General features: G+C 45.4%; 1 protein-coding gene across 1 annotated transcript in view; it reads right to left on the reverse strand.

Annotated features, from left to right (window-relative positions):
• Positions 1–27,277, reverse strand: part of PDE2A (phosphodiesterase 2A) — a 233,275-nt gene that overhangs the window by 21,265 nt on the left and 184,733 nt on the right. The window contains exons 19-23 of the mRNA XM_061552360.1: positions 20,080–20,192; positions 16,563–16,640; positions 8,049–8,171; positions 3,520–3,590; positions 326–448 (exon numbers count right to left, since the gene is read on the reverse strand). Coding sequence (XP_061408344.1) covers positions 326–448; positions 3,520–3,590; positions 8,049–8,171; positions 16,563–16,640; positions 20,080–20,192 — 508 coding nt within the window. The remainder of the gene's footprint in view (positions 1–325; positions 449–3,519; positions 3,591–8,048; positions 8,172–16,562; positions 16,641–20,079; positions 20,193–27,277) is intronic.

A 27,277-nucleotide genomic window follows, 5' to 3' on the forward strand; every position in this document is an offset into this window, starting at 1 on the left:
TTTGTACCAGTTTAAAGGGTAAAAACCTATTACTGTAATCAGGTTCTAAAGCCATAACGAGGGAAGGAATGGTTTTCCCATTGGCTTCGTAAAACAAAATGGTGACAGCAGGGCTTTACGTTACACTCGGGGCAGGCTTTTCCATACACAAACCGTACGTTTTCTCGTCAGCAGGGTCTAACAGATTGTAAACAAACTTTACAACGCGTGTACCACCACGCCAAAAGACACACACTTGTCAACACGGACTCGATCGCTGTGGCATCGCGGTTCTAGGGGTAATGTCGGTGGCGCTCGTGGCGGTGATGGTAACAATGGTACTGACTGAAGGTATTTTCCCAGATCGAGGTTTTTGTAGAGAAGGTAGCAGAAGTGGGAGACAGAGTAGGCGTGCATCCAGTTGTGGTAGGGAGGGTCGCGGTATCCCTTGCGGACCATCAGGCACCATCTGCAAAGGTCGGCGGCGTGAAAACGCAGAGGGAAGTTGGTGGGCGAGGGGGAGAGGGTTAAGAAAGGAAATACAAGTGATGATGATTTTTGAGATTTGGCGTAAAGTAATCACGTTAAATATATATAAATACCACTAATTATTTGGTCCTACTGCATTCGCAGTGGCGTACAACAAATGTGTCAATGACACTGCGTTCTTAAGAGTAAAAATATAGAACAGGTGACATTTAGGGTATGAATCAATCAATAAACTTCAAGGACAGTGCATATCATTATCATCATCAGAGTTGTTTCTTTTTGTTTGCATTTTGACTGTTTGTATTGTGGTTATTGCAAACATGATGCCTTGTATAAAGGTGTCAGTTTTTGTACCAGTTTAAAGGGTAAAAACCTATTACTATATTTTGCCACTGGTAAAGGAGGTCTCATAGTGAAGAAGAGCCATTACTCGAAGCATCAACTATAACATATTTTGCCTTTCACGGCAGTATTATTGACACATGTTTAAAAAATATATATTAACACAAAACTTAACACATCCATCAGCACCACTGTAACCTAAACATAGAAAAAACATTTAAAACAGGTGACTTATCGGGCATGGAAAAGGGCCATTACCTGAAGCATCAACTATTAAATGTATTTCCTTATACAGCAGTGTTATTGACAAATGTCTTGAGTTTTTTCTCTTGTAATTTTTTTATATATATATAAACACTACACTCTGTTTTTGTTTCATTCGCTACTGCCTTGATATGGCAAAGCAAGAGGTTGTGGAGTGTCACAGAAAGCAATTATATGATCACTAAATAAAACGTAAATACTGCAGGAGTACTTCAAAGGCACCGTTTTATGCATAACAAACACCCCAGCGAAAGCTAAGAAGATTAATATTTAATGCGTGGTGATTTATAAATATACAAAACAGACATGTGCCCTAGTCTATTTCACTTCACATGACACCACAGGGCTCAATGGAGGGAGTGGGTGGTAAGATGCATGTATTTTTTTAAAACATTTATAGCGCTTATGCTTGTCAAATACACTGAGTTTTTTTTCCTTTTGAAACATATTTACATGATATCATTATTTGTTTAATAAAGCCTTGCTTAACTGGTTTTAAGAAAGAAAAAAAATCACACACCTGGGCAGGTTCTGAGTTGAGTAATCACTTATCATATGGATTTAAACGTTTTTTTTACAGCCAATTCACTCCTGAAATGAAGGCCTCGACCAATGCCGTGTTGTTGACCATACTTCACCACACTGCCCATCAGGGGTGGTGAGTGAAGGTGGGAGGCAGGACACAGGGGACTTGTTCAGATATGATAATAATTTTAACTTATAAAACGCCCTTAAAAACCGTTCTCACAAAGTGATGTGAGCCATGACGGCGAATGACTTCAATGTCACATTTTTTTTGTTACATTGAAGTCTGTTTTGAAAAGTTTTAATGCAGCTGTCGTGTCATCTCTTGAACCCATGTATTACGTGGCAGTGTGCCACCTTAGCCCTCCAATCCAAACGCACTCTTCAAAGAGGCCCTCGTTTTACATGGCCCTGTACATACTTGTTAAATGTGGCATGAGGCATTATGTTCGCGCTCGAAGCGCACTGGGGCGATGCACGCGCACTTGTTGCAACGTGCTGTGAAACATCTCGGAGTACGAAGAAATATATATTATGCATTGTGCGGACGAACACCGTTAAATAAATACAGCTGGAAAAACACGACTAAAAAAGGAAAACACGATGATTGTAAGCCGTGAGTTTACATAAATCACTTTGTCGGTAACGTGTCAACAAGTTTCATGTATTCCATACGAATAATAAGACATTTCTTATTGTGATCAAAAGTTGTCTACGTACAATAACTATGTTTAACTACATCGTCATCAGTTGTGGTCAATCCACTGCTGGATTGAAGTACACATACACGACACACCATGAAATAAAAAACCCATTCAACTAGTAACGATATTAGCATGATTTCAGATTCCCCACTCCTCCACGAATTTGCTGGTCTTTTTTGCAGTTTTACTCCGGGTAAAGTCACGAGACAAAGTGCGTCTATTTGGAACTCTGGCAAAGTGGCACATAACTCGATGTTTTGAGAAAAAAACGAGGAAGGTAATATTGCAGAACGGCTTCTGGCATCCCATCAGATTAGCTCTGCATGCTCTGATATATCCCTGCTATGCAGATCACCACTTGGCAGTCAAAGTGCCATTCCAAAAATCTCAGAGCTGTGATTTCTACAAAATTAAGTTTAAAAAATGTTACGTGATGGTAAAATGTGTGAAATCACTGGTGAAGAGGCTCAATTAACGTTGTCTACCATAGAACACTTATTAACGATGCACGGCTGAAACCCAGGTTGAAATTCAGGTTTCTCAATGGTGTCATCTCCGTGCTCTGACCTCCGAGCCATCTGACCCCCTGCTGTAAATCGCAAAAGTTAATTATCACGTTGCCACGGTGTAATGTTTAGCACACGAGACTGGCAATCCAGAGGTCACCGGTTCAATGTCCAAGCACCGCAGCTGTGAGACAATGGACAAGTTTCTTAAACCCCGCACACCCACCCAGCAGTACAAATGGGTACATTATATTTGAGATGTTAACTCCCTCGCCTGGTATGCAGGAGGTCGTGGGTTTAATCCCGACCATGACTCCTGCTTATTTGGAGGTTGCATGTCCCCGTGGTAATGTGGATTTTACTCAGGGTCCTCAGGTTTTTTTCCTCCACATTTGGCTGCTATAAATTTCCACATGATAAGCCACTTCGTGGATCTATCATTTGTGGTCAGGTCGCTTCTGAAAAACAGCTATATAGCTCAGTTGACCTTACCTGGTAAAATCGTTTTTTTTATAGTGATCGGTTTGTTGCATGTGGCGGTGTGGTGGGGTGAAGTGTGGGTACTCCCAACTCTTAGAAGATGACAGGGAGAGGGAGGATTACCCACACTAGCATCTCAAGGGGTTCTCCAGAGTACCTTCACCGTCAAATTAGCGTGCGTTCGCGAATGTGTTTGCAAATGGCATTTGTACTGCACTGCGTAGAGAGACCTGGTCAGAGTCCGCAGGTCCAGCTTGTAGTTGTTGATGAAACCCATGTCCTCAACCATGCCCAGGATGGCCTGTTCACCACAGAAGAAAAAAAACGCCGGGTCATTGTGTCAAACCGTGGCCATCTTTGTTGTTGTTGTTTTTTAGTTGTTTGTATTTTCAACACCAACAAGTATTTAAAAGCAAAGGATTGGGATAGACGGTGTCCGGACCACTGTCATAAATCAAGCGTAATGATAGAGGGCCTCTAGTTATGGTTTAGGAATCGGTAGAGGAGCAAGAAAAGGGAAAGAGGGGGGGGGGGCAGTAGAAAAAAGAAGGGAGAGATAGAAAGGGAAAGGAAGCAAGTGACAGGCAGTAGAAAGATGTGGTGAGATGCTCAAGTTCGGAATTAGTAAGACATAAGGGAACCAAAGTCTTAACATTAACTATTCGCGATGCAGGCAACAGAGCCCCGTGATGCTCCAGGTGTGGACACTTCATGCATCAGATTTGGCCGGTTGCTCGAGGGAGGGTAGTTCAACTGTGACCACGTTTGGCTGCAGCAGATCCAAGAGAATGTAGTTTTTTGTTTTGCTCATCGTAGGCGTGACGGCTCGGGGGCCAGCGTGCCGCACGTGTGCTCGCCAGTCTTTGATTACACTGGTCAACAAACAAAAAAATAGTTTTTTCTGGCCAGGACTTTTGCAGCTGTTTTAGACTAATTTCAGGGTGCTGATTCCATATCTGATCTCAGATTTTCTCTATCACATCTCATTTTTATGCTATCGGCATACCCCATTTTCATTGATTTTACCAGAAATTAACTCTGTCACTTATGATTGCAAGTTGTTGCGAGTCAGTGACTGCTTTAGTGTTAAAATATGGTGCTGTATTAATTCTAGATTTGAAGCTTTCGTGACTGCAAGGATTCATATTCTTAGGTTTTTGACTTTACTTTACCGAAAAAACCTAAGAATATAGTGCTGTATTTTTAAGATAGTGTGTTTATAATATAATTTTATGTAGATATCCACATTTATTTAATATTTTTCTTCTGCAGTTTTTATTGAAAATGCAATATTTGATATCTCAAAACCCTGATGTGATAGACAAAAACTGATGCCAGATTTGGAATCAGCACCCCAAAATTACATTAAAACCGTTGGAATACCTTATGCCAGAAAAAGTGTGTTGACCAGTGTAATTAGTGGCGCCGCGGTGGTGTGAGGTTAACTACCTCGCCTGATATGCAGGAGGTCGTGGGTTCGATCCTGACCCTTACGGCTATTGAATATGCGGAGTTTGCGTGTCTCTCTCCCTTTGGTTGCGTGGATTTTTCTCCAGGTCCTACGGTTTTGTCCTCCACATGAAGAATCAATATGACGTGTTTAGACTATTTGGCTGCCAGAAATGTCCACGTGATAAGCTATGCTTTGTAATAGCCAGGTCGCTTCTGTAAAAAGAGCTAGACAGCTCAGTGGGGCCTTACTTGGTTGCAATAAAACATATTTTTTTAGTTTTAGTTTATTTTTTTGTAAAAGAAAAACGTGCCCAACGAGCTAAGCTGTTGCAGGGGAGGAGTGGGCGGGGGGAGGAAGTGAGGGCCAGCTACAGCTCTTTGTGGCGTGCGTTTACCGGCACTCCATGCCAACACCAAAGCCAGGACCGACTGGCGGACGCGTGAAGGCAGCGGGCCTTGAGATGCATCTGAGCGGTGCCGACCAACCCTAAGCCAGCAACCGCGTGATTGGAATCCAGGGATAAAAGTCGAGCGGTGTTGTGCCAGAATGGGGTGTGTGGACATGAGAGGAGAAATCGCTCAAAAAAAAACAGAGGGCCATGTTCACTCTAATACAAGTGTCAAACAGTTGTGTGAGCACAGAGTCCAGGACACTGCCGGGAGATGTGGTAGACGCTGACCACAAATTGAAAATACAAACATACAAGAGAGTTTCAGGAAGTAAATAAAAAACTGCATAGTTAACGGGGCAATGACCCCGACACCCAAATGCAGATGTTTCCATTTGATGGCAGACCCACCGTGCGATTAAAGATACGAGTGCCCTTGCAGAGCAGCAAATAAGAAGAGCGGAGCACTTTTTTTTGTTTGCCACTGAGGTTGAAATTAAGTTGAAGAATGAGGCCACAATGTGGTGACAACTCTGATAGTCACGTGGAAAATCTTCTTGTAATGTTTTCACGATTCTTAAAGTCATTCTCTACTCACCATGCAATTTTTAACCAAAATTCCACTTAGATGACTAAATTATTAAAAGTATCTTGGCTTACTGAAACACCCTCGTACATCTTTTACTAATGAGCATGAAGGACCATATTGAGATATCATGATCTCTTTTTGCAAAGGAGACCTTGCATAATTAATGAAAAGATGAAAATAACATTACATAGCTTCAGGCTTTTCAAGTCCATGGTTTGAAACTTTTCGCTTGCTGCTGGCGTTTGGCCGCCAAACTGGCAATGCTCCTAACACTCAAAGTTCAGCCGGAGCGCATTCCCTCGAAGCGACTGGTCACCGCAACCTCATGCACTCCGCTCTGAACTTCACAAAGCTCCACGCGGAACCCCTCGGCCTGCCCCCCCCCCCCAACCGCCACCCCCCCCCCCCCACCTCTCAACTGGCGTGGCGCATGGTTCAGAAAAGATTAAATAATCATACAGTGGCGAGTCATGAAAATGTATTTTTTTGTTCTGCAAGAGAGCCGATACCATAGTATACAATGGAATGTCTCGAGGAATATCCATTTATATTTCCATTGTGCTATCGTTGGCATGTCAGCGTCAAAATATTGCAAATTACGTTTCACCACAAATTACTCGATTAGGATTGTACGCATGAATCATCACCCCCTGGCAGACTAAACGCGACTCATCCTTGTCTCTTGAATTGTCACCGAGTTAAATTTGAAACTTAATGTCACGAGGTGAAGAAAGTTACATTCTGATTCATGGTACGCAGCAGTGCCCCATGCTGTCAGAGAATAGCATTGGAAGACGATGTCATAGAAATACATTGGAAGTTAAGGCAATAGGCCGCTATACACACCAGGGACAGATATTTCATATTCCCTGCAGAGTGTTTACAACATGCCACTCAAACCAATATTTTCATTCTCAGGAGGTGTAATTTCCTGAATTAAGAAAAACACCTAATATTAATGTATATTTGGTGTGTGTGTGCAGTTTCTGGTGACTAGGTTGACACCGTAATCTCACAATTTCAGAAGCCGGTTCATATGATGAGATCATCAGGAAATGGTGCTCTTTAATCAACAATAATTCTAGAAGTGAAAATAGGTCTAGGAAGGCACGTACGGTGCAAAAGAAGTTCAATATACATCCGTAGATACAGAAAAGGAAATGCATTGATGACCCTGGAGGATTGGACTGGCAGAAGTTTTGTGGAACTTAAGACTTTGACCTGGCACGGAAGGATCCGGAGATGTATTGTAATTTACACTCCGAAAAGAGGCGATTATTATTGAGAATAAGAGCAAGTTATGAAGCAAAGTTTGAAGGGTTGGAGAGAGAGAGAGAGAGGAAGAGGCTGAAACTCGATTTCGAACCCAGGACCTCGGCAGTGCTGGCTCAGTACACTGCCGTGGCTCTCTGGTGTGCGGGCATTGCAACTTCACCGAGCCCCATGGGCCGGGTTGGTGCGCAAGCACGGGGCTGGGGGGGGGGGCTGGGGGGGGGCTGGGGGGGGGGGCTGGGTGGGGGGCAATTTCAGTCCTTGCTCCAGGGCAGGGGTCGGGCAACCAAAATAACAAGAGCTATTTCTGTTTCACATTCGGTACCAAAAATTTAATTTTCAAGAGCCGCCGCAATGCACTGTGGACGAATACGAGAACGGTGGTGGTCCTTGATGAATGACGTAACGAAGCAGCCGCTGAGAGGGCCGCTTGCCACGGCGCCGGAGCCGCAGGTTGCCTGACCCCCCCTGCTTCAGGACCCAAGCCGATCGCCCCACGCCACCCTGACAGCGGCATCGCCGTTGGCAGGAGTCACGCGGCTACCACGCACGGTTCTTATCTTATCTTCAAATAATGTATATAGCGCCAAGGCGCTTTACGCAGAATTAACAACAGTACACATGCGTGTGATGGCGGAGATGAGGTGAATGAAACAGGTGACAGGAAGTAATGGGAAAATCTGTGATGCATAAATTCGGTGAAAGCGAAAATGACGACAGTAAATGATGACGAATGCATTGAATGAATGGGGAATGAGTGAGGGTCATACAATAACAATATGAAGAGCGAAAAGTCAAGGCGGCAGATATGAGGTGGAGATTGAGGTGAACATGCGAGTGAGTTTTGAGAGCAGAACGGAAAGGGATGAGCGACGGTGACCGTTTAATGTGGAGGGGGACGTTCATTCCGGTGAAGAAGGGGGTTGAGAAGAGAAAAAGGAGCAAACGCGTCGACTGAGCACGAGGAGAAGGAACAAGGAGGAGGAGGAGGAACGGCCGTATCGTTGTCGACCGGTATACCCGCCAGCCTCGCGCCAGGGTGGCCCGCGTAGTTTACCGTAATGGTCTGGTCCTCGCCCAGGGAGCGTGGAGTGTAGGTGAACTTGGCAAAGTCTGGGTGGATGTCCGTCACCATCTGGATCCTGGAGTTGAGCACCTTGTTCATCTCCTCTGGCGACACCTGGGTTCGTGGCAGATGTAGAAGTTATAAGGCATATTATTAGCTTTTTTCGGTAAAGTCACGTAGGTAAAAAATTTTAATTTATAAAAGTAAAATAAAAAATAAAATAAAAATCACGACGTTTCGGAGGCAACACAAGTCCCCGTCTTCAGGTGGAACAGTCACAGCATGATAGCTGTATCAAGTGAGAGAAATTCCAAGAAAACCGTATTTTTATATATACTGGTTGAGGGTGGGAGGTTCGGTGCGGCTGAAGCACGCTGTTAGGAAAGAGCCTTTGTTGTGTAAACTAGGTGCGGATGATGTAAAGGTGCATGTAAAAGGGACTGAGCCTTTTTGTTATGTAGAGATGATGCGGCTAATTATATTAATTTTAATTTTTTACCTACGTGACTTTACCGAAAAAACCTAAGAATATGAATCCTTGCAGTCACGAAAGCTTCAAATCTAGAATTAAAAGGCACTCGGGCCAAACTGTTGAATCGATTATAATCCATCAATCTTTATCCTACGTGACAAAATCGCCCTCAAGCAGGCATCGGTGCACATTACAGCAGCACGGGAACGGTACAGGTGGGGCACGGAACAACAGAAATGAAAAAAAGTAACCCGTAAAAACAAAGTTTGTCACTATAAATCCTTTATATGCGTGGCATCGGTTTTATTTTATTATTCATTTCTGTTTTTCTTGACTAAGAGTTTCATTTTTATCACATTGGTATTTTAAATTAAATATGAAAAAAAAAATTCCTAAAAAGTGGAAAATTTTTGAATTTTGTTCACGAAAATAAATTGTCACGCTCAACGAGTCTGTATGCAAAATGTCAGTTCGATTGGATCACGGGAAGTGGGTTAAAAAACGACCGAAAGATTTGCACGGTCGTAAGCGCGCAAGCCAGCAAGCAAGTGAACTTAATATAAAGGATTTAAAAAGAGGCCCATCATGCCCACAGCCACGAACACCAACTGCGTAAGTTGCAACTGCGCGCAACGAATAGCATAAGAAAGGTGAGGAGTAAATAATGTGAATAAAATATCTTCTTCTTTCGTATGGCTGCTGATGCCGATGCAGAGCAACAGTTAAAAATGCACGTTCAGGTGGTCAAGCAAGATAGCCGTGTCAGGAGCAGCGGAGGTTATCGCTGTGACGTCTCCTTCGTATTGGTGGATCGGGGCATTGCATCGTTACACATTGCACGGTCTCTGTTCTAGATGACCACAGTCAATACAGCAAATCTGGCTGTGACGGTCCCACCTGATGACGGAGACTTGTGTCGTGATTTTTATTATTTTATTTACATTAATTTTAATTTCATTTTTTACCTACGTGACTTTACTGAAAAACTAAGAGCATGAATCCTTGCAGTTACGAAAGCTTCAAATCTAGAATTAATGACCACAGTCGCACCACGACTGCAGAGTTTTCCATTTGTGTATCAAGCGTCCGCATAAAAGAAATAATAAAGTAGAAAACATTTTTTTTTCCTTTTTAAGATTAATCTTCTGAGGAAAATGACTTATCTTCGAATAGCAGGGGTATAGCCTTTTTTAAATTAATCGATTACAATCCATTGTTATACCCATATGCATGCATCAGATCGTGCACGCAAGAGTCGATAATTGTAGGGTATTTTCAATTAATGTTTATTGCGTGCAATGGTCTTCCCATGAGCACCGTGCTGCCACGAGAGACCGCTACAATCACAACAAGGCGAATCAAATAATTGACTCTCGAATAGCCTTTTACAACTTCCAATCATAACACGTCACTGAGTCGCAATGGAGGCAAAACCGTGAGGACGCCTACTCAAGGAGTCTGTCAGTGAATACAGTCCCACAAAACACGGAGCGTTGGGAGTCAACGGCGATCAAACGGTCGCAACCGAATGCCAACGTTGTCCCAACGTTGGCATTCGTACTGGGGTAATTTTAGAAGATGGACATGCAGTAAATGGAAACATTAAACCCGTAAAATTAATTTGGACCATTGTCAATCCACCAATGGATGAAGGCTTCCCCACATCGTGTTTTATCATTTGGGTTGGTGAATGAGGATGAGGTCATGATCAGCTCATATTATCACTCACGACTGATTTCATCTGTGGTGGGGGAATCGAACTCGGGGGCTTCCAGGTTCATGTGGGCAGCATGCTAACCCCACTGTACGAACCGCTCCTGCCCATACTAACCATGCACGCACGCCTATTCAGACTCTCGCTGATACACACAATTATGCTGTCAATCGAGTCGTATAATTCAATCAAGTTACACATCATTCTCTTCATAATTCTTTTGATTTTCGGCCCTCAGTGGCTTCTACAGGGGCAAACAGATTGAAGAGCTGTAATTTAATTTATTCCGGACGAGATCCCCTTATCCACGTGGATGTTTTAAGCCACGCAAACCTCCCCCCCCCCCCCCGATCCACACAATTCTGCTCCACTTACCTCATCATCCTTTCACGTAGAGCGCAACAATTGGCCTTGGCTCAACAATGGGGAAGCGCATTACCCATGAACAAGGTCCTTCTCTGTGTGGGTGTAAGTGCCGTTATCACCTGGGCTCCGGCTAATTTTGTCCATAAACATTGCCTCCAATCCCACAGGCCACAGCGGAAACCCACGTCAGCAGTTGCCGCACGTCCATTGCTGATGCAATCCGTCAAGGGCAATCCAAGCTCTGCTTTGTTACATTTTTTTTGGGGGGTAAATAAAAGGCCCGGCATGTATTTCATCATTGCCGTCATAATCACCGAAAGCATCAGCGGCCTCGCTCCATCCACTGCTGGATTAAGGCCTCCAAAAGCTGTTGCGCCAATGCAACAATCTATCCGAATCGATGTTATCACTCCATTTCTATGGTGGACGTTATCTTGGGTGCGATCACTTATTGTGTGTATATTCTATTTGCTTGTTTTTTTTACCGTCTGTGTAAATAATTCATGCCGAGTCGACCTAAATGGGACAAAAATCTGGCTGAGCAAGGCACATCGCCCCATTATTTTAATCCAGCACTTATGCGAGGAAACGTTGAGTGGTTCATGTAGAGATTTGGATTCTTGAATCCGTCTGTGCAGACCTTTGAGGTTCCTCCCACATGTCACACACTCGTAAATGGAAGTGGACAAACATCCCAATGTTTGGGATGGACAAACGCACGGAAATTATTACTATCACGACTTGAACTCTCTCTGATGTTGGGCATGTCCAGAAGATCACTTCAGCTCATACGCTGTTTGCTGTCCCTCCACAGCACCTCCGATTAGCACGGTTGGCTGCATAGAGTGCGAAAGAAGTTCAACATATCCTATACATACATGCTGTATGTATAGATAGCTTCGTGCTTAATATGCTGAGCTGGCAATCCAGCAGCTGCAATGAGATATCGATTGTTGTGCAATCATACGGACCGTGGAATGAGTTGTTTATCACTGGAAATGATATGACCGCATCGCGCGAGGCGATCGCTCAATTGAGGCGGCAAATGAAAGTGTGAGCGGTCATTGTCACACGTTTAGCCATTCGAAATGGAATTATACGTTACGGGCATCGCAGACAACTCTCTGAACGTTGTCAAAAGGTACAAAACATGCATTTCCCCGAGTGAGGAATTATTATTATTTTTAAATTGACGGTTGGAGCGGTGTTGCGGTGGGTTAGGTTGCTGGGCTGTGAACCCGACGGCACGAGTTCGATCGGCAGCCATGGCAAGTATCGGTGGTGAGCGATATCTCAACCGGTAGTATTGGCGCCATTCACCAACCCGCACTGCCTAGCGTGGTGCAGTATGGTCAAATAATGCACCGTAAGACTATCCGGACATACGAGATAATTTGTTGTTCATTTATTTTTAAAAAATATATCCGGGAATAAAAAAGAATCTGTCTGCGAGTGATTGGCATGGTCGAGTTATTTTAACTCAATTCAGCTTGCGGTGCGAAAACGGCAGAAACAAGTTGCGGAGCTTGGAGCAGTCTGACTCTAACCCAGCCCTCCCTTCAATCGGGTCGTGTTCCATGGATATATAAACATCGCCGCGAAATTAAAATCCATACAATCTCTCGTGGGGCATTGAATGTGGTGTCACATTGAGCTGGTGGAAAAAGTTATCACTCGCCACCCCCCACCCCGCACCACCCCCCCCCCAAGCAGTTTCTACCAAATCAATGGCCAAGCTCTACTCTTGGCTCTGCGTGGAGGGCATTGTGCTTGAGTGCGCCGTCGTTTAGAGAGGAGAATAAGTTCTAGATTTGAAGTTTTCGTGACTGCAAGGATTCATACTCTTAGGTTTTTTCGGTAAAGTCACGTAGGTGAAAAATAAATAATAAAAATAATAGAAATAATAGAAATAATAATAGAAATAAAAATTCTAAATCACGACGTTTCGGAGGCAACACAAAAGTCTCCGTCATCAGGTGGGACCGTCACAGCCAGATTTACTGTAAATTTACTGTAGATTTGCCTCACTGGTTACAGTAAATCTAGCTGTGACGGTCCCACCTGATGACGGAGACTTGTGTTGCCTCCGAAACGTCGTGATTCATCATTTTATTTCTCTTATTATTTCTATTATTATTATTTTTTACCTACGTGACTTTGCCGAAAAAACCTAAGAGTATGAGGATAAGTTCCTAGGATTAAAATAATAATCTATTATTGGGTTTTTGTCCATCATTTTGATACCACCAAAAAAGGTCCCATAGATCTGCGCCTGCTCAACCCGAGCTATTCACACTTTGATGCTTGCATTGCCTTCGGACTGTTCGCCTTTTGGCGTTCTCTGGTCTAGCACCGGTGCAGAGACAAGGCCATGAAAAAGGCTGTCTTTGGTGTAGGCCAATCAGTTTTGAAGACAATGTCTATATTATCAGAGCATGCTTGCGTACATGTTTTTTTGCCACAAGTATGTATGTTTAATGCAGATTTGTTGCCTTGCAATAGGTTACCTACTTGGTAATTGGGAACAAAACTGACATCTTTTTTACAAGAGTCATGTTTGCATTGACCACAATACCTGCGGTCGGAATGCAAACAAAAAACACAGCTCTGATAATGTATGCACTGTCCTTGAAATTGATTGAGCCACACCCGAGACAGCTTTTCTTAGAGCCCATGGTGTTGGACCAGATGAAGCCAAAAGGCGCAAAAAAAGGTGTCAGTTTTGTTGCCAGATAAAAGGGTAAAAAAACAATTATCATATTTTGCTACTGGCAAAGGAGGTTCCAATGGTACCTACTTGGTGTTTGAACATCTTAACACCTGTTTTATTGTTATTATTAGAAAAGGCTGCAGCCTCTCCTTACTTTTTTTTTCATCAGCGTAAGCCCCAATTCCCATTTTTGTTCCGCTTGAATGCGAATAAAAAACCCTTTCGTTAGACGACGACAATGATGACCCAGGCGTATTGGCGCCAAGGTATGTTGAACTGCCGAGATAATGTAGGCGATGAGGGTTCATACAGCTGAGCTCCAGCTTATAGCAGCGGTCGGGAACCTATGGCTCGCGAGCCATATATGGCTTTTCCGGTGACGGCATATGGCTCCCAGACAATTTTGAGTTGAAAAAAAAAATCAGTTTGGAACTGATTTTAAAATACTTGTGATATTGCTTAATAATACTGTGTCATTTTAAAGTAAACAGAAATTAGTTTTGAAGATAACATTTCTCGGGTCACGGGTCCCGTGACCAGAAGTCGCATTAAAAGTAAGACATTTAATTTATTATACGTTAAAAATACTATATGGCTGTCAATGAAATATATTTAGAAATATTTGGCTTTTATGGCTCTCCCAGTCAAAAAGGTTCCCGACCCCTGGCTTATAGGCTGCGTGGGTGCACACACATCAACCGCTCACGCCAACACGTGCGCGTCTGTGTGTGTACAAGGCATGCAACGACTTGCCTGCCGGGTTATTTGATGAATTGTCACAACCGTGGGTGTTGATTGATTAATTAGTTTTTAGTTTTTTTTTCCCATCCTCATTTTACTTTTTCCTTTGCATTGTTTCTCATTTGCATAGATTTGAGTGCTCGGTTAGCATAAACATATATAATTAGCGTATCATTTGCATAATGTAAAACCATTACAACAAGTCATGCTTACACCACGGTTTGATGGGTGTATGACGGGCATGATAATCGAATTTTTTTTAAATCAACGAATCGATGCAAGAATTGCTGTCCCTGTGACCAAATCGCCTAACAAGTATAACCCGTAAAAACAAAGTTTTTCACTATAAATCCTTTATATGCGTGACGGCTAGAGTCCTCTCGTCCTCTGGCTTGAGATGGCTGCCACCTATGGGTCAGATGATTGTCTGCCAGTATTAAGCAATTGGTAATTAAATATTTAATTTGTTTTCCGTAAACAGTGTAAAATTTTGGAGAAAAAAATTTCACGAACATTAATTGTCTCGCACAACGAGTCTGTATGCAAAATGTCAGCTCGATTGGATCACGGGAAGTGGGTTAAAAAACGACCGAAAGATTTGCACGGTCGTAAGCAAGCAAGCAAGCACGCAAGCACGCAAGCAAGCAAGCGAACTTAATATAAAGGATTTAAAAATCACCCGCTATGCGCTCCATCTCGTGAGCGCTCAGAAGCTCAGCAGCGTTTTAAGCCTGGACACCGATTGGATCGATGAGAAATGTGACCAAAACAACACGTGTCGTCGGCTGTCGCGGCGCCACGGTCGTCAGCCGAGGGCGGTGCAGCAATAACCGTTGCGCTGCACTGGCCAGAATGGTGGAATGTGTCAACCCACGCGACGTGGGGAGAGGGCCTTCCTCTCGCAGGGGAATTACACCGGGGCTGGACGCGTGTGTCACTAATCTACACATTCTTGCCGCCCTTAATGCAAACGCCGCTCAGCCAGCGGTGTGCAAAGACGCAACCTCGTGATGGTGCCGTCATTTCATTCCGTCCATCAATCGAACGCATGCTACATCTGCCTAGATGAACATTCTTGAGATTTGTCGTCCGACGCATTGGCGTTTCTCTCGAAATCCCATGCGGTGCAAGCGTATAGTTCTACACCGCCCTGAGTGGGTTGCCGGCTTATGCGGAGTCACTAAATGCGCGACAAATTATACAAATATGTGTCGACGATGACAGTGGCTCCAAACATGGGCAGCTTATAGCTGCACCACAAAAAGGAAAAAAAAACCCTAACACGTTCATCAATAACAGTGGCCTTAAATGGAAAAAAAACAACTCTAAAAGGTGACGTTTCAGGCAATGGCTTCTTCCCCATAGCACACAGAGGTCAGAGAGATACGTTGAATACGAGTTGGAGACTGATAAGAATTAAATGAGTAAAAAAATTCCGATTATCAGTTTCAAATTGCCATGTGAATAGTTACCAATTATTATTGTCATAGTCTACATACGTACCGTATAGTGTACATGTTGTTTCATGATAAAGGATATTATCATTTTATGTTGTGTACAGCCATACGTGTCTACACTAACAAAGACACACATACACGCATATGAATTGTTGATATGAGCGCTTGGGTAGTGAATAGGTCCTGATATTGCTTTGTTACCCCAGTGGGAATATTAATATGTCTTCACGATGTAAGCGATGATCAATGGCTATGTTAATTGGAATCAGCGTAGGCTATTATATTCTGTAGAAGTACAGTGTACATATTATAATTCAGGAGATTATTTTATTATTATTATTTTACATAAGCACAGCGTGTTTCTGTTATCGTATTATGAAGGTCACGAGTTTGTTATCATAGATTTATAATTAAACACAAGTAAAACATATGTTATTGCATTTATGGAGGTTATGATTTTATAATTGTTTTTACAGCATACACTTTATCATAGAATGGAGCTTATTGTAGTATTATTTCAATTCACAGATTTGCAGTGTATATGTCATTGTAATATAGAGTGTATTATAATTATTTAATTATGATTATAATTTATAATTCTACGAATGTGTATGTGACGTAGAATTATGGAGCATGTGGGGAGCGGTGGTGCAACAGTTAGGGCGCTGCGCTACGAACTCGGAATCCCGATTTAGATTCCCGCTCACGGCCAACATCCAGTGACGTGATTAGCTGAACCGGTCCGGGGCATCTCCTAGTTTGACTCGGCTTCAAATGAGTAGCCTGATGCAATGTGTAAACATGGGCATGATGCTGGCCACCCAACCCCTCGTGTTTCCATGCCGGCCTTCGTAAGTGCTCTCTAAAAGCACTTGCCCCAACGGTGTGTTAAGGATATAGGGTACATCTTTGTATTTGGAGCATATGGAGCCTATTCAGTAGACCTGTTTCATAAGCTACGCATCATCGCGCGTGACGGCTTGCGGAGCGCGAGCGAGCCACGCGTTGTGTTCTCAGGACCCCTTCGATGTAGCAGCACACCTACCTTCATGTGGTACATCATCATCTCATTGGAGAGCTGGCTCCGCTGCTGTGCCTCTGCCACCTTCTTGTACAGCAGTGACTGGGGACAGAGAGAGATAGAGAGAGTGGGATGGATAAAGGGGGGGTGGGGGGAAGAGTGAGAGACGGTGGTGAGAACCCAGAAAACTGGGCAACTCCACAAGAGGTCTCGTGTGACGGTCAGGGCAACCTCGTTACGGGCGATCTCGCTTTGCCAAGATACATTTCAGTCCTGACGCACGGGCTTTGTGAAACCGCCGAAATTCTCAAAATACCCAAAAGTCCGGCGGGCGACACTCAAGCAAACCTCCCGTGTTTGTGTCAGCCCCAAAGTGCTTTCGGGGAGACATGCAATATTATTATTGGTGCAAACCCCCCCCCTGAATATTTATGATTATTATTGCAGCTGCGTAATACGACCCACTTCCGGAGCACTTGAATGCTGCTTTATTAACCGCCGCATTACGCGTGTGTGTTAGCGCACAGCGGGGGAAAGAAGTCATTTAAAAGAACATAAAAAAACATTTGGTGGTCTTGCTTCAATCAATCCTTTCTCGTGGCCGGCTCGGCCAAATAAGTGGCAAGAGCTGCCATGTTTACGTCGGTGTATTGAAAATGAGAACGTGACCGAATAAGAATGCGCGTGTCGGCAGTACCGTTGGATTTTCTGGTGAATTAGTGGCAGATTACGTGCGCGGCATGAATGTGAAGTGATTGGTAACGCAATACGGGGTTACATCCACGTTCAGAACGGAAAAGAATAATTGTTTCTTAATTGGAAATGTTTTCAAATTACAGAAGTACGAATGTAAAAATTGCAACATGGAGTTAATCAGCTGAAACACGCGAGACCGTGTAAAATATAAAATGAAAACCCATAGGCCTCTGTAATCGTGAGACAAACTCAAGAGTCATTTGCAATGTCAACATATTTCAGAAGCCTGACTTTTTGTAGCAATTTATGATATTTCTGCATTAAAATATCGAATGGGGGAAAATGTGATATTTCATAGATTAATAATGTCTCATCTGTATTGTACAACAAAAAAAAGATTCCGCAGAGTGTAACAGGATATGGGATATCCATCGATGCCTGTGTTTGCTCGGTGGTGTGTAATGTTTTTATACAAGCAAGTGTGGGCCAGCTTGATTTATTGCCAACACGGCTCGCGTAAATAAATATAAAACATCAACAAAAAGCACATGATGTGTCAACGCCGTAAATAAAACGTGCACAATTTGACAATGAACAATCGTGGCACCGATCACCCCTCTTCACGACGGTGCCAATGCATCCACCCGCCTTTACACAAAAAAAAAACTTCCATACATCATCGCGGTAAAAAAAAAAATCTGAGCCGCTGAGCGCGCCATCGGCCACTAAGAGCTCCGAGCCGGCTGAGGGCCCATGCGCCCACGACATTTCAAAGCCATCATCAGGATCCTACGGAGACTCGAAAAATGCTGATGTAATCGCACTGCAGGAACGATAATGGGGGGGGGGGAGGGGTGTGAAAAATGGGAGTTTTGTTTGGTCCGGCGTCTGCAAATTTATCAAAAAAAATCCCATTAGACTGTAATGTGCAGTGTTTAAAACATTGAAATGGTTAGCTCATATTTCTTTCGGTAAAGTCACGTAGATAGAACATTTTGAATAAAAAAGAAAGTGAATAAAACATAAGGAAAATAAAAAAAACACTAATGTAGACTATAGCCTGGTTCTTAAGTTTGGTGTGTGTACTGGTAGTCTATAATGTAGACTGTAGCAATGGTTATTAAGCTGGGTGAGTGTACTGGCAGTCTATGATGTAGACTATAGCCTGGTTCTTTGAGGGCAGTGGTGTGACACGCAATTTATATCCTTTCATCACATGTATTTTTGCAACAATCGCAGGTTTATATGGAAGTACGTTACATATGAGGTTGTGGAGAGACAGCAGAGTTTAATTCAAGTGCGTTCCCATTGTATTATTGAAATACTATTAATGGTTTATGTTACTAACGAGACAATCATTTGCCCTCTCACTGCTGGACTCCAACGAAGAAGAGGGGCCCTCAAAAACCCCTCTCAGAGGGCATTTGCCCTCCTCTTCCACGCTAGCCAGACGTCTCGGAGAGAGGTGGGGGGAGTACCCACACTTTACCCCACAGTGTACGCAAACCAGCTTGACCAGCTGTGATAAACCCATTCACACTGCTGCGTGGGTGGGATTCAAGAGACTTGCTCACATCATTGAAACTTCCGCGACGCGCGAGGTCGAATCGAACCGGCGATCAGGACCGTCCATAAGGGGGTGTCGTGGCTCAGGCCAAATCCCCCCCCCTCCCGACTGTGGGTCCCACCGACACCATCAAACTAATCCAGAAGTATTACATCCGCCCCCCAAAGCGCGGGGCCCCGCGGCGGTCGTACCCTCGGGGACGGCTCTGCCACGCGACCTCTCGATGGTAAGGTCGGTGCGCCGCCAACCGCTACGACGGGGCAGCATCCGCCCCTTTTGTTCACGATCGTCATTTGTTTGCGACACCGAAACGGAAGGGCTCCTCGTGCACATTCGGGGCCTTTCGGCTGTAGGAGTCCAACTCAAATCCAACCCCGCGAACGGGGCCCACTGCGCGTCTTGTGATTGTCTCCTAGCCCGGAGGGGGTCCGTTCCACCAGTGGGAGTCGATTCAGACATGGGTTCATAGCGAGAGCCGAGCAGTGGCAGCAGCTGAGAGCGATAAGCACCAAAAAAAACGCCCCCTTTTTAAATTACACTTTCCTTCTAGAATCTATCATCTCGCGACGCCGGTATGGAGTATGCACACTGTTGCTCCCTCCGGGGCGAGCAGCGGTGTGTGCCACAGCGATTGGTGTAGGAACAGAAAATGAGAGACTCTTCCTCTGGCTCTGACCAAATGCCTCTTCTTGTTCGAAGTGAATAAATAAATGCAAAGTCTACTGTTGAGGCAAAACGATTCACTCTCCCAGCGATTTGGGGAATTTGCCAGAAATTAAGGGTTGCGCAGTTATTCAAAATTAGACAAATTATTTTCTCATTGTGGTAAATGTAGCGGCCACCAGTGGCTGTGGGGAGGAGGGGGGGGGGTGGTCGTTTTTAACTCCTTACGTGGAACATGCGTGAGTTGAACACAACTCATTCTTTCACGTGTGAATTGATGCCTGCATCGATGCACTTAAGAATCGACATCGTGGTGCAGCTCGGCGAGCAGAGTTTGATTCCTGGTCACATCTGAACTTCTCAAAGCCTAAAACCTTCACTGAAATTTTTTAAAGCTAAAGTGAATGCCAAAATGTTTTTGAAAGCTTCCAGGGGTCTTCAACAGCACACAACAACAGCTCTTTCGAGCGAAGGCTCCCCTCCGCCAACACAGTGACATGGAGCAGGAAATTGCAGGGCTGCACCTGTTTCGCGGTTCAAGTTTTGCGCACGTATCGCAGGTGGTAGCTGACGGAAGGAAACGTGCATCTCGCGATGGCTTCTTTGCGCACTCACGTTGGCGATGCTGATGCCGCAGTAGATGGAGAAAGCCGTTGCCAGGTCCTCGTCAAACTTGGAGAACCACGGCCCGTTGATCTTGTTGCAGAGCTCCGCAACCCCGATCACTTCTGGTGGCATGGCAAGCGACAACGAGGAGGGAGGCATGGGAAACAGGGAGGGTGGGAAGAGAGTGAGACTGGAGTGCAGCATGGAGCGGTTAATTGGGGGGGGGGGGGGGGGTGGGAATAAACGGAGGCAATTGAAGAGGGGCCCAGGCATTAAGCTATTCGTCACTTTTAATTTGAGCAGGAAAGGCCCACAGCTATATAGCACTTTGTCAGAAGTCACCTGATGCATTGAAGTGGCTTATCATGTGGACATTTATAGCAGCCAAATACCGTAAACGCACATCGATTCTAAATGTGGAGGGAAAAACCGGAGGACCCGGAGAAAAATCCACACCACCACGGGGAGCACATGCAAACTCCATATATACAGGCATCAGGGTCGGGATCGAACCCATGCCCTCCTACATACCAGATGAGGTAGTTAATATCTCACCACCGAGATGGAGAGATGACAGGGATAAACTCAGCTCACACATGCTTGTACCCTGACTTTCTTGAAATTCTTCCTGCCCCATAGCACAGGATGGGCAATACAAAAAAACCCGCACAATCTTCGGATTACTGGAGCAGGTGCATTGGCGGAGCACTTGGTCGAGTGCAGTGTTTCTCTGCTTTCATCCTCGACCGATCCTCCAACTGAGAGCCAGATCAGCGGTGAGCTTCATGTCATGCCGAGGATTGCAAAGCTTGGGAGATGAAGCTTTCGTTTTCGCGACGGGAGCTTGCGAGGTACGTGGGCAGCAAGTCTGGCATTGAACGGAGACCACTCGCAAGCGTGCAGGAACTTACGAGACAGCCGTATGAAACACATCATGATGCAAGTACTCACTTAAGGTAGTTATACCGGAACATATGGTGATGGCATGAGGCAAACTAAGCACAAGCACAGGGCCCCAACTAGCTCAAGGGGGGCTTGGATTGAAGATTTGAAAAAACGGGAGAACCAAAGATCTAAATAAAATTTTAAAAGCTCTAATTCCATTACCACGTGTAAAGTAATTAGAATTAATGTATCCCATTAAATAATAATTCAAATGTAATTAAGTTACGCTGTTTGCCTCGCGTAGAATGTTTATGGTTACTTAACACGTATAAAAAATAATGAGTGCTTAGCTCCCCCAATGGGTTAGCACCGCCAGTGGGTTTGTCGGGTAACTGTGCATATAGCTGATATGGTGTCATATGTGAAAGCATAACAACGGAAATGCAAAATGCGGAGATGGGAACTTTTAGAAATGGCAGAGAAACATAAAGAAGAACCTATGAATTAATGAGAAATTTCTAATTTATTTCAGAGACATATTGTCTCTACTCTTTGGGACTTACGGTAAAGTCACGTGACTTTCGGTAAAGTCACGTGACTTTACCGAAAGAACCAAAGAGTATGGATTCCTGCAATCAAGAAAGATTCAATCAAGACATATTGTCTGTTTAACATGTAGGCTTTCGTGACCAATATCATCCAGAATACAAGGTTTTTTGGGTTAGATCGCATAAATATATAAATGTGGCGTTAAACCCGCCACCACCCGACACAGCCAACTAGTAAGGGTTGTCACGTAAACAGAACGTGCCAATTCGTTGGTGATACAGCACACAGATTTGGCTGTCGCCTGATGAAGCTAGTTGTAATTACTGGTGAAACGTCGTACTCAGATTGTAATTGATGTGGCTTGGCTCTCCAACACACCGGTGTGCTGTACTAGTACACTACACTATACACTACACTATACACTACACTACTATACACTAGTGCTGTACTAGTATACTACACTATACACTACACTATACACTATACTATACACTACACTACTATACACTACACTATACACTACACTATACACTACACTACTATACACTAGTGCTGTACTAGTATACTACACTATACACTACACTATACACTACACTATACACTACTATACACTACACTATACACTACACACTAGTGCTGTACTAGTGACGAATTGGCCACGTTCTGTTTACGTGACAACCCTTACTAGTTGGCTGTGTTGGGTGGTGGCGGGTTAAACGACACATTTATATATTTACGCGATCTGACCACAAAAAAAAATCTGTCTCATGGATCGTATTGTCTGTTAGGAGGAGTGGACTGTGGCAGGAGACACGGCTAAAAGCGATGATGGCCAATTGAATAAGACAAGTGACAAAATGGCGTCGTCCTCACTCAGCGATGGCATCAGCTCGTGAGCACGAGCAAACTGATCATGGCGTCGCGCATCCACAATTAAGCGGCGACGACGCACGCAACCCCTTCACCTAGTAGCGGATTAACAACGGCCGTTGATGACACTAACGCTGCTGCTGCTGCTGACAAAAAATGGAGGGCTGAAAACACAGGGGCAGATATTGCAGCAGAAGCGCTGCGACCCCACCTCCCCCTCCTGGCCCCCACACTGAGCACACACCCGCAGCGCACACACGCAGTGTCCTGACGGGGGATCGCCTGGCACAACGGGGTTTTAATCCAAAGGGTCCCTAGGAGGAAAGTTCCACGGTTTCCCGGTGCCGGGAGATTGACCGACCCTCACAGGACAGGTTACATTGCGGTGTCCCTGAGTTGGCTTAATATTGTATGGGCGCAAAAAGGTTCACCGGGCCAGCCGCATTGAGTCATTCACGACATCGGGAGGGGCTGGGGTAGAATATTAAGCGAGAAGGGCAGACCATGAGGTCAGGGGATCGCAGCGGCACGACCTCCCCTGACCCCAATACTGAATACACACTCGCAGGGTGTGTATTCGCCAGCCGGGGTCATTCCGGATTAACAAGGGTGAGTAATACATTAAGGAGTACGGACAGACAGATAATGGGTTGCAGAAGCACCCGCCGCAACGCTCCATGTAAGGAAAAAAAAACCGGCTGTAATCACAGGTAGGCGCACAATTGGCTGCGTGGGACAAAACGACCCAAGGCTATTGAAGTCATGGGGATAAAAGGGGAGCCTGAGGATGTTCAAGAAGGACTCGTCTTCAACATCTTGGTTGCCAAGACTCACCCCCTTCCGTCCTGCCTACTCGAGCCACTCGCAGCATCCGTGTGATGACAGCGAATGCTGCTACGAGGCAGTGATAGGCAAGGTTTTTTTTGTCCTCTGCCTCTCACAGTGTCCGTGTGACGCCGTGAGTACAGCTTCGAGGTACGTGGTTGGGCGTTTGAGTGACTGGGGACTGAGGCAGCAGTAGGCTGGGCTCTTCTCTCGAAATATTCTCCCAGGTAGTGCGTAGTTGCGCCGAGAATAAAAGTTCGCACAGAGCATAGGCGTGGTGTCTGTGATTTCTGTGTGGAGCGACTGCGTGGGGGAACACGCGCGGCGAGGATGAACGCGGAGCCACAGCATGTGCGCGCGTTAAGAGGTAATCGCCCGCAGGCACGAGCACGTTCGTGCCCCCCTGTGTTAGCGATGTGCACGGGCGTTTGGTATAACTCCGTGTGGCTCCAAAGCCAGCAGCACGAGGATGTCCCTCAGAGAGGGCGCTAGCGTGGGGGGCCCCCGTCGCTCGGTTGGCGGGGGTCCAGGGGTAGCCAAACCCACGTGGAGGAGGAGGGAGCGGAACGGGCGGACATAGCGCACCACCTGGCTGGTGAGGGCGGTGGGGTGGACGTCAGGCCTCACCACTAGCTGTTGTCTCCTGGCGCTGCGCAGATTCACAGGCAAGGAAACCCACCGATGGCGACAAAGAAAGGACCCGAAAAACCCATCAAGATGCTGCACCGGCACGCAGCCCTCGATTTCGCACCTCCGATTAGCACGGTTGGCTATGTACAGCGTGAAACAAGTTCAACGTGCACACGTACACGCACGCACGCGTACGGCGCAGGCTGCGGAACGAGCAGCTTACTTAACGTCTCGCTTGAATCAAGCGGAGATTGCTCGCGCCCCGACGGCAAAAACGTAAAGGGCGGAAGACGCGCTCGTCAATCGCTCCGAGTTCGCGCATTCGGGTAAAAATAGATCAATTAAGAAGTGCTTCCGGTGAGAAGAGGACAGTTCATCAGCGTTTCTCGTCTTAAGACGAGGGGGGCGCTGGGTTTCTAGGCATCGTACATTCCCCGGCACAGTGGCAGCTAAGCCGGTGTTGACGGTGCGACGGTGGACAACCTGCACTGCCTGCGACGGTCCATTTACAAAACCTGCCTGGCACACTGCGCACGATCGTTTCCGCGAGAACGCAATGAGCCGAAGGAACCCCCTGCGTTAACAATTCGATGTGTTTAATGGCCATGAAAGAATTTCACACAGCGGGGGGAGTAGGGGGAAGGGGAGGGGAATTTCGTTCGAACAATCCCCAACGGCCCGTACCGTGATGCGGGTAGGGCCCTCATCCAGCAACGTACCGACAGAGAGGGCTGTGCACGTGCACAGCAAATCACCACCACAACCCCAGTGAGATGATTGTTTCACGATTCAGGGCCACAGTCATAGCCGGTGCTTGGGGGGAGGGTGGGGGGAGGGAGGCCGCGTGCTGATCCGAGCCCCTCACCACCAATGTCCCTTTGGCACCACCCAATTTGGAGTGTTGTTACATCGCGAGGTCGCGGGAGATGGCCGCGGCTTGTCAAAGGCTTCCATTCAGCAGTAGATGGAACATGGCCGACGATGATGACGACGATTCACGATCAATCTAGCTGCGGTCAAACGGGGGCGTCAGGGTAGTGACATTATCGTATCCGGCCATCACGTCCTCTCACACCCGCCCCTGTTGCTCTTCCTCCACCGCCATAACTCTAAAACGCAACAATAAAAGCTCGTAACCTCCGACTGCACAATTTCGCACAGAGAAACCGACTCGAGTCTCGCAGCGGTGGCGAGACATCCATCATGTTGTCACAGCAGCGCAGAGTGCAGCGCAACCCAAACGAGCGAGCGTGCATCACCACCGATTAATCTCGGCCACCTTGCGGGGGCCGGCCTGCGAGGTGTCTGCCTTGAAGCACGCGATGGGGAGACGTGGACATTAATATTAATGGTCTTCACAGGAGAACAGCTGGCACGAAAGGTGGGCAGAATGTACAATAATGCTTGTTCGCAATGAGGCCCAGCAACTGACTGGAATGGTTACGAGGTTGTTTTGGGATAAATTGGCGAAGAGCTCGCGCTGTAATTGTGCATCATCATCATCGTCGTCAAAGAGGTTGTTTACTCCAATACCCTCCATGCACTCGCCTACCGCTCTGCCTCTCATATCACTCGACTCAACTCCCCTCCATGCACTCTCATATCTGTCTCCTCTCATCTCACACTCGCCTCATATACTCTCCTACCTATCTCTCATGCACCTCTAACCCCTCCCCAGAGCACTCTCACCTCCAGCGACCGAGGATTTCCATTCAAAGCAACCGGTCAACCTTGGCTCAGTGGGAAGTCGTTCATACCACGGGCCAGAAAGAGCTACCACTCCGTATATATAATGGTTGGAGAGGGGAAGGGCCAACCATTATATATACAGAGTGGTAGCTCTTGTAATCTCTCATTTACTTGATACAGCTGTCGTGGCTCTGACGGTTCCACCTGAAGACGGAAGCTTGTGTTGCCTCCGAAACGTCGTGATTTTTATTTTATTTTACTTTTATTAATTTAAATTTTTTACCTACGTGACTTTACCGAAAAAACCTAAGAATTTGAATCCTTGCAGTCACGAAAGCCTCAAATCTAGAATTGCCGCTAACATGTCACTGCACTTCAGCATGGTGTTGTCCAGGAGGCTAGCATTGATCCGGTCACAGAGCAAGCAGGGTTGATAGTTGGTGCTGTGGCTTGGTCTACAGAGGAAAGCAATTGCTCACGTTACCTTTAAATGTATTTCAAGATGCATTTAAAGCAACAAGGCTAATTTAAAGGAAAATGATTCCAGGGTTTGTTTTTACGTCACTGGAAGGAAATGACGATTGATACTGTTGGCCACTGACGTACTTCAGGGAAAATAAAAGTGTATTATTTTGGACTAACCTGTTATTGACCATTTATAAAATTCTATGATAAATACATTTATCCAATTTGCAAACCATAAAAAATTGTTGCCATTACCTGATCAATAATGAAATGTGAGTATGATAATTGGTTTTTTACCCTTCTATCTGGCAACAAAACTGAAACCAATTATCATATTTTTACTGGCAAATGAGGTTCCCATAGTAAATGTGAGAATTTTTTTTTTAAACTAAACAATTGAACTTCACACTTATCACATTCAAGCAGCAAAGCAAAAACCGATAAGGGTATCCTTGCGTGAACACTGCTTGATAAATATTGGTCTGGAAACACAATCGGCTGATAAGCTGAGAACAATAATGTCGCTGAAATGCAGAGGCACCAAACGGAATGTTGCTTTGTATATATATATATATATGCGAACAGGGGACACGTCAGGCCAAACTCGTTGGTGAATTGGTCTCCGAAACACATTATCGGTGTGCCATCTGAAGAGCCGTGTTTGGGAAACCACCGGGGATTTTGTCCTGGCCGCAAAAATTAGCAGCCGGCAATTTCCAAAACGTTTTCCCCCCCCATTCACCTCGACAACTATTTGGGCTAACTAATTCCACCCGCCGGAATTTTCGTGCAAAAATTAATGACTGTATTTTCCTCAGCATTAAGAGGCCCCGACCGATGTTTGTGACGTGGGCGAATTAAGCTAAGTGGCTGGTTTTTTTTGTTCAAACATCTGTTTGCAACTTTAGTTGCACGGCGATTAAATCATAACGAAGGAATTTACGGTTGTACAATTATGCCGATTTCAAATTAAACTTTGTTCATTATCCCCCCCCCCCGCCCCCCTCCCTCATTACGCGAGTGGAAACTTCAGGGGCAACATTTTCAGTTTCAAAATTTCACTTTGCCATCGGAGCACCAAGAGGATGACGCTGAGAAGCGCTGCCGACAAATCTCCCGTGCTCACGAGACCCAGTTGGCATGGTAACACCATCTCCAAGCTCTTCCGTTGTGTGAGCATCAACAGGTCAAACGAGAGGGAAGAATTATAGTGACAAATGGATGCGAAACATCCCAATGCGACTTAACAGGAAGTAAAGTGCCTCGCAACAAACAAAACTCTTGCTTGTTGCGA

This window comes from Lethenteron reissneri, chromosome 16 (genome assembly GCF_015708825.2).
Source record: "Lethenteron reissneri isolate LAM-NWPU_2019-01 chromosome 16, ASM1570882v1, whole genome shotgun sequence".
Taxonomy (NCBI): domain Eukaryota; kingdom Metazoa; phylum Chordata; class Hyperoartia; order Petromyzontiformes; family Petromyzontidae; genus Lethenteron; species Lethenteron reissneri.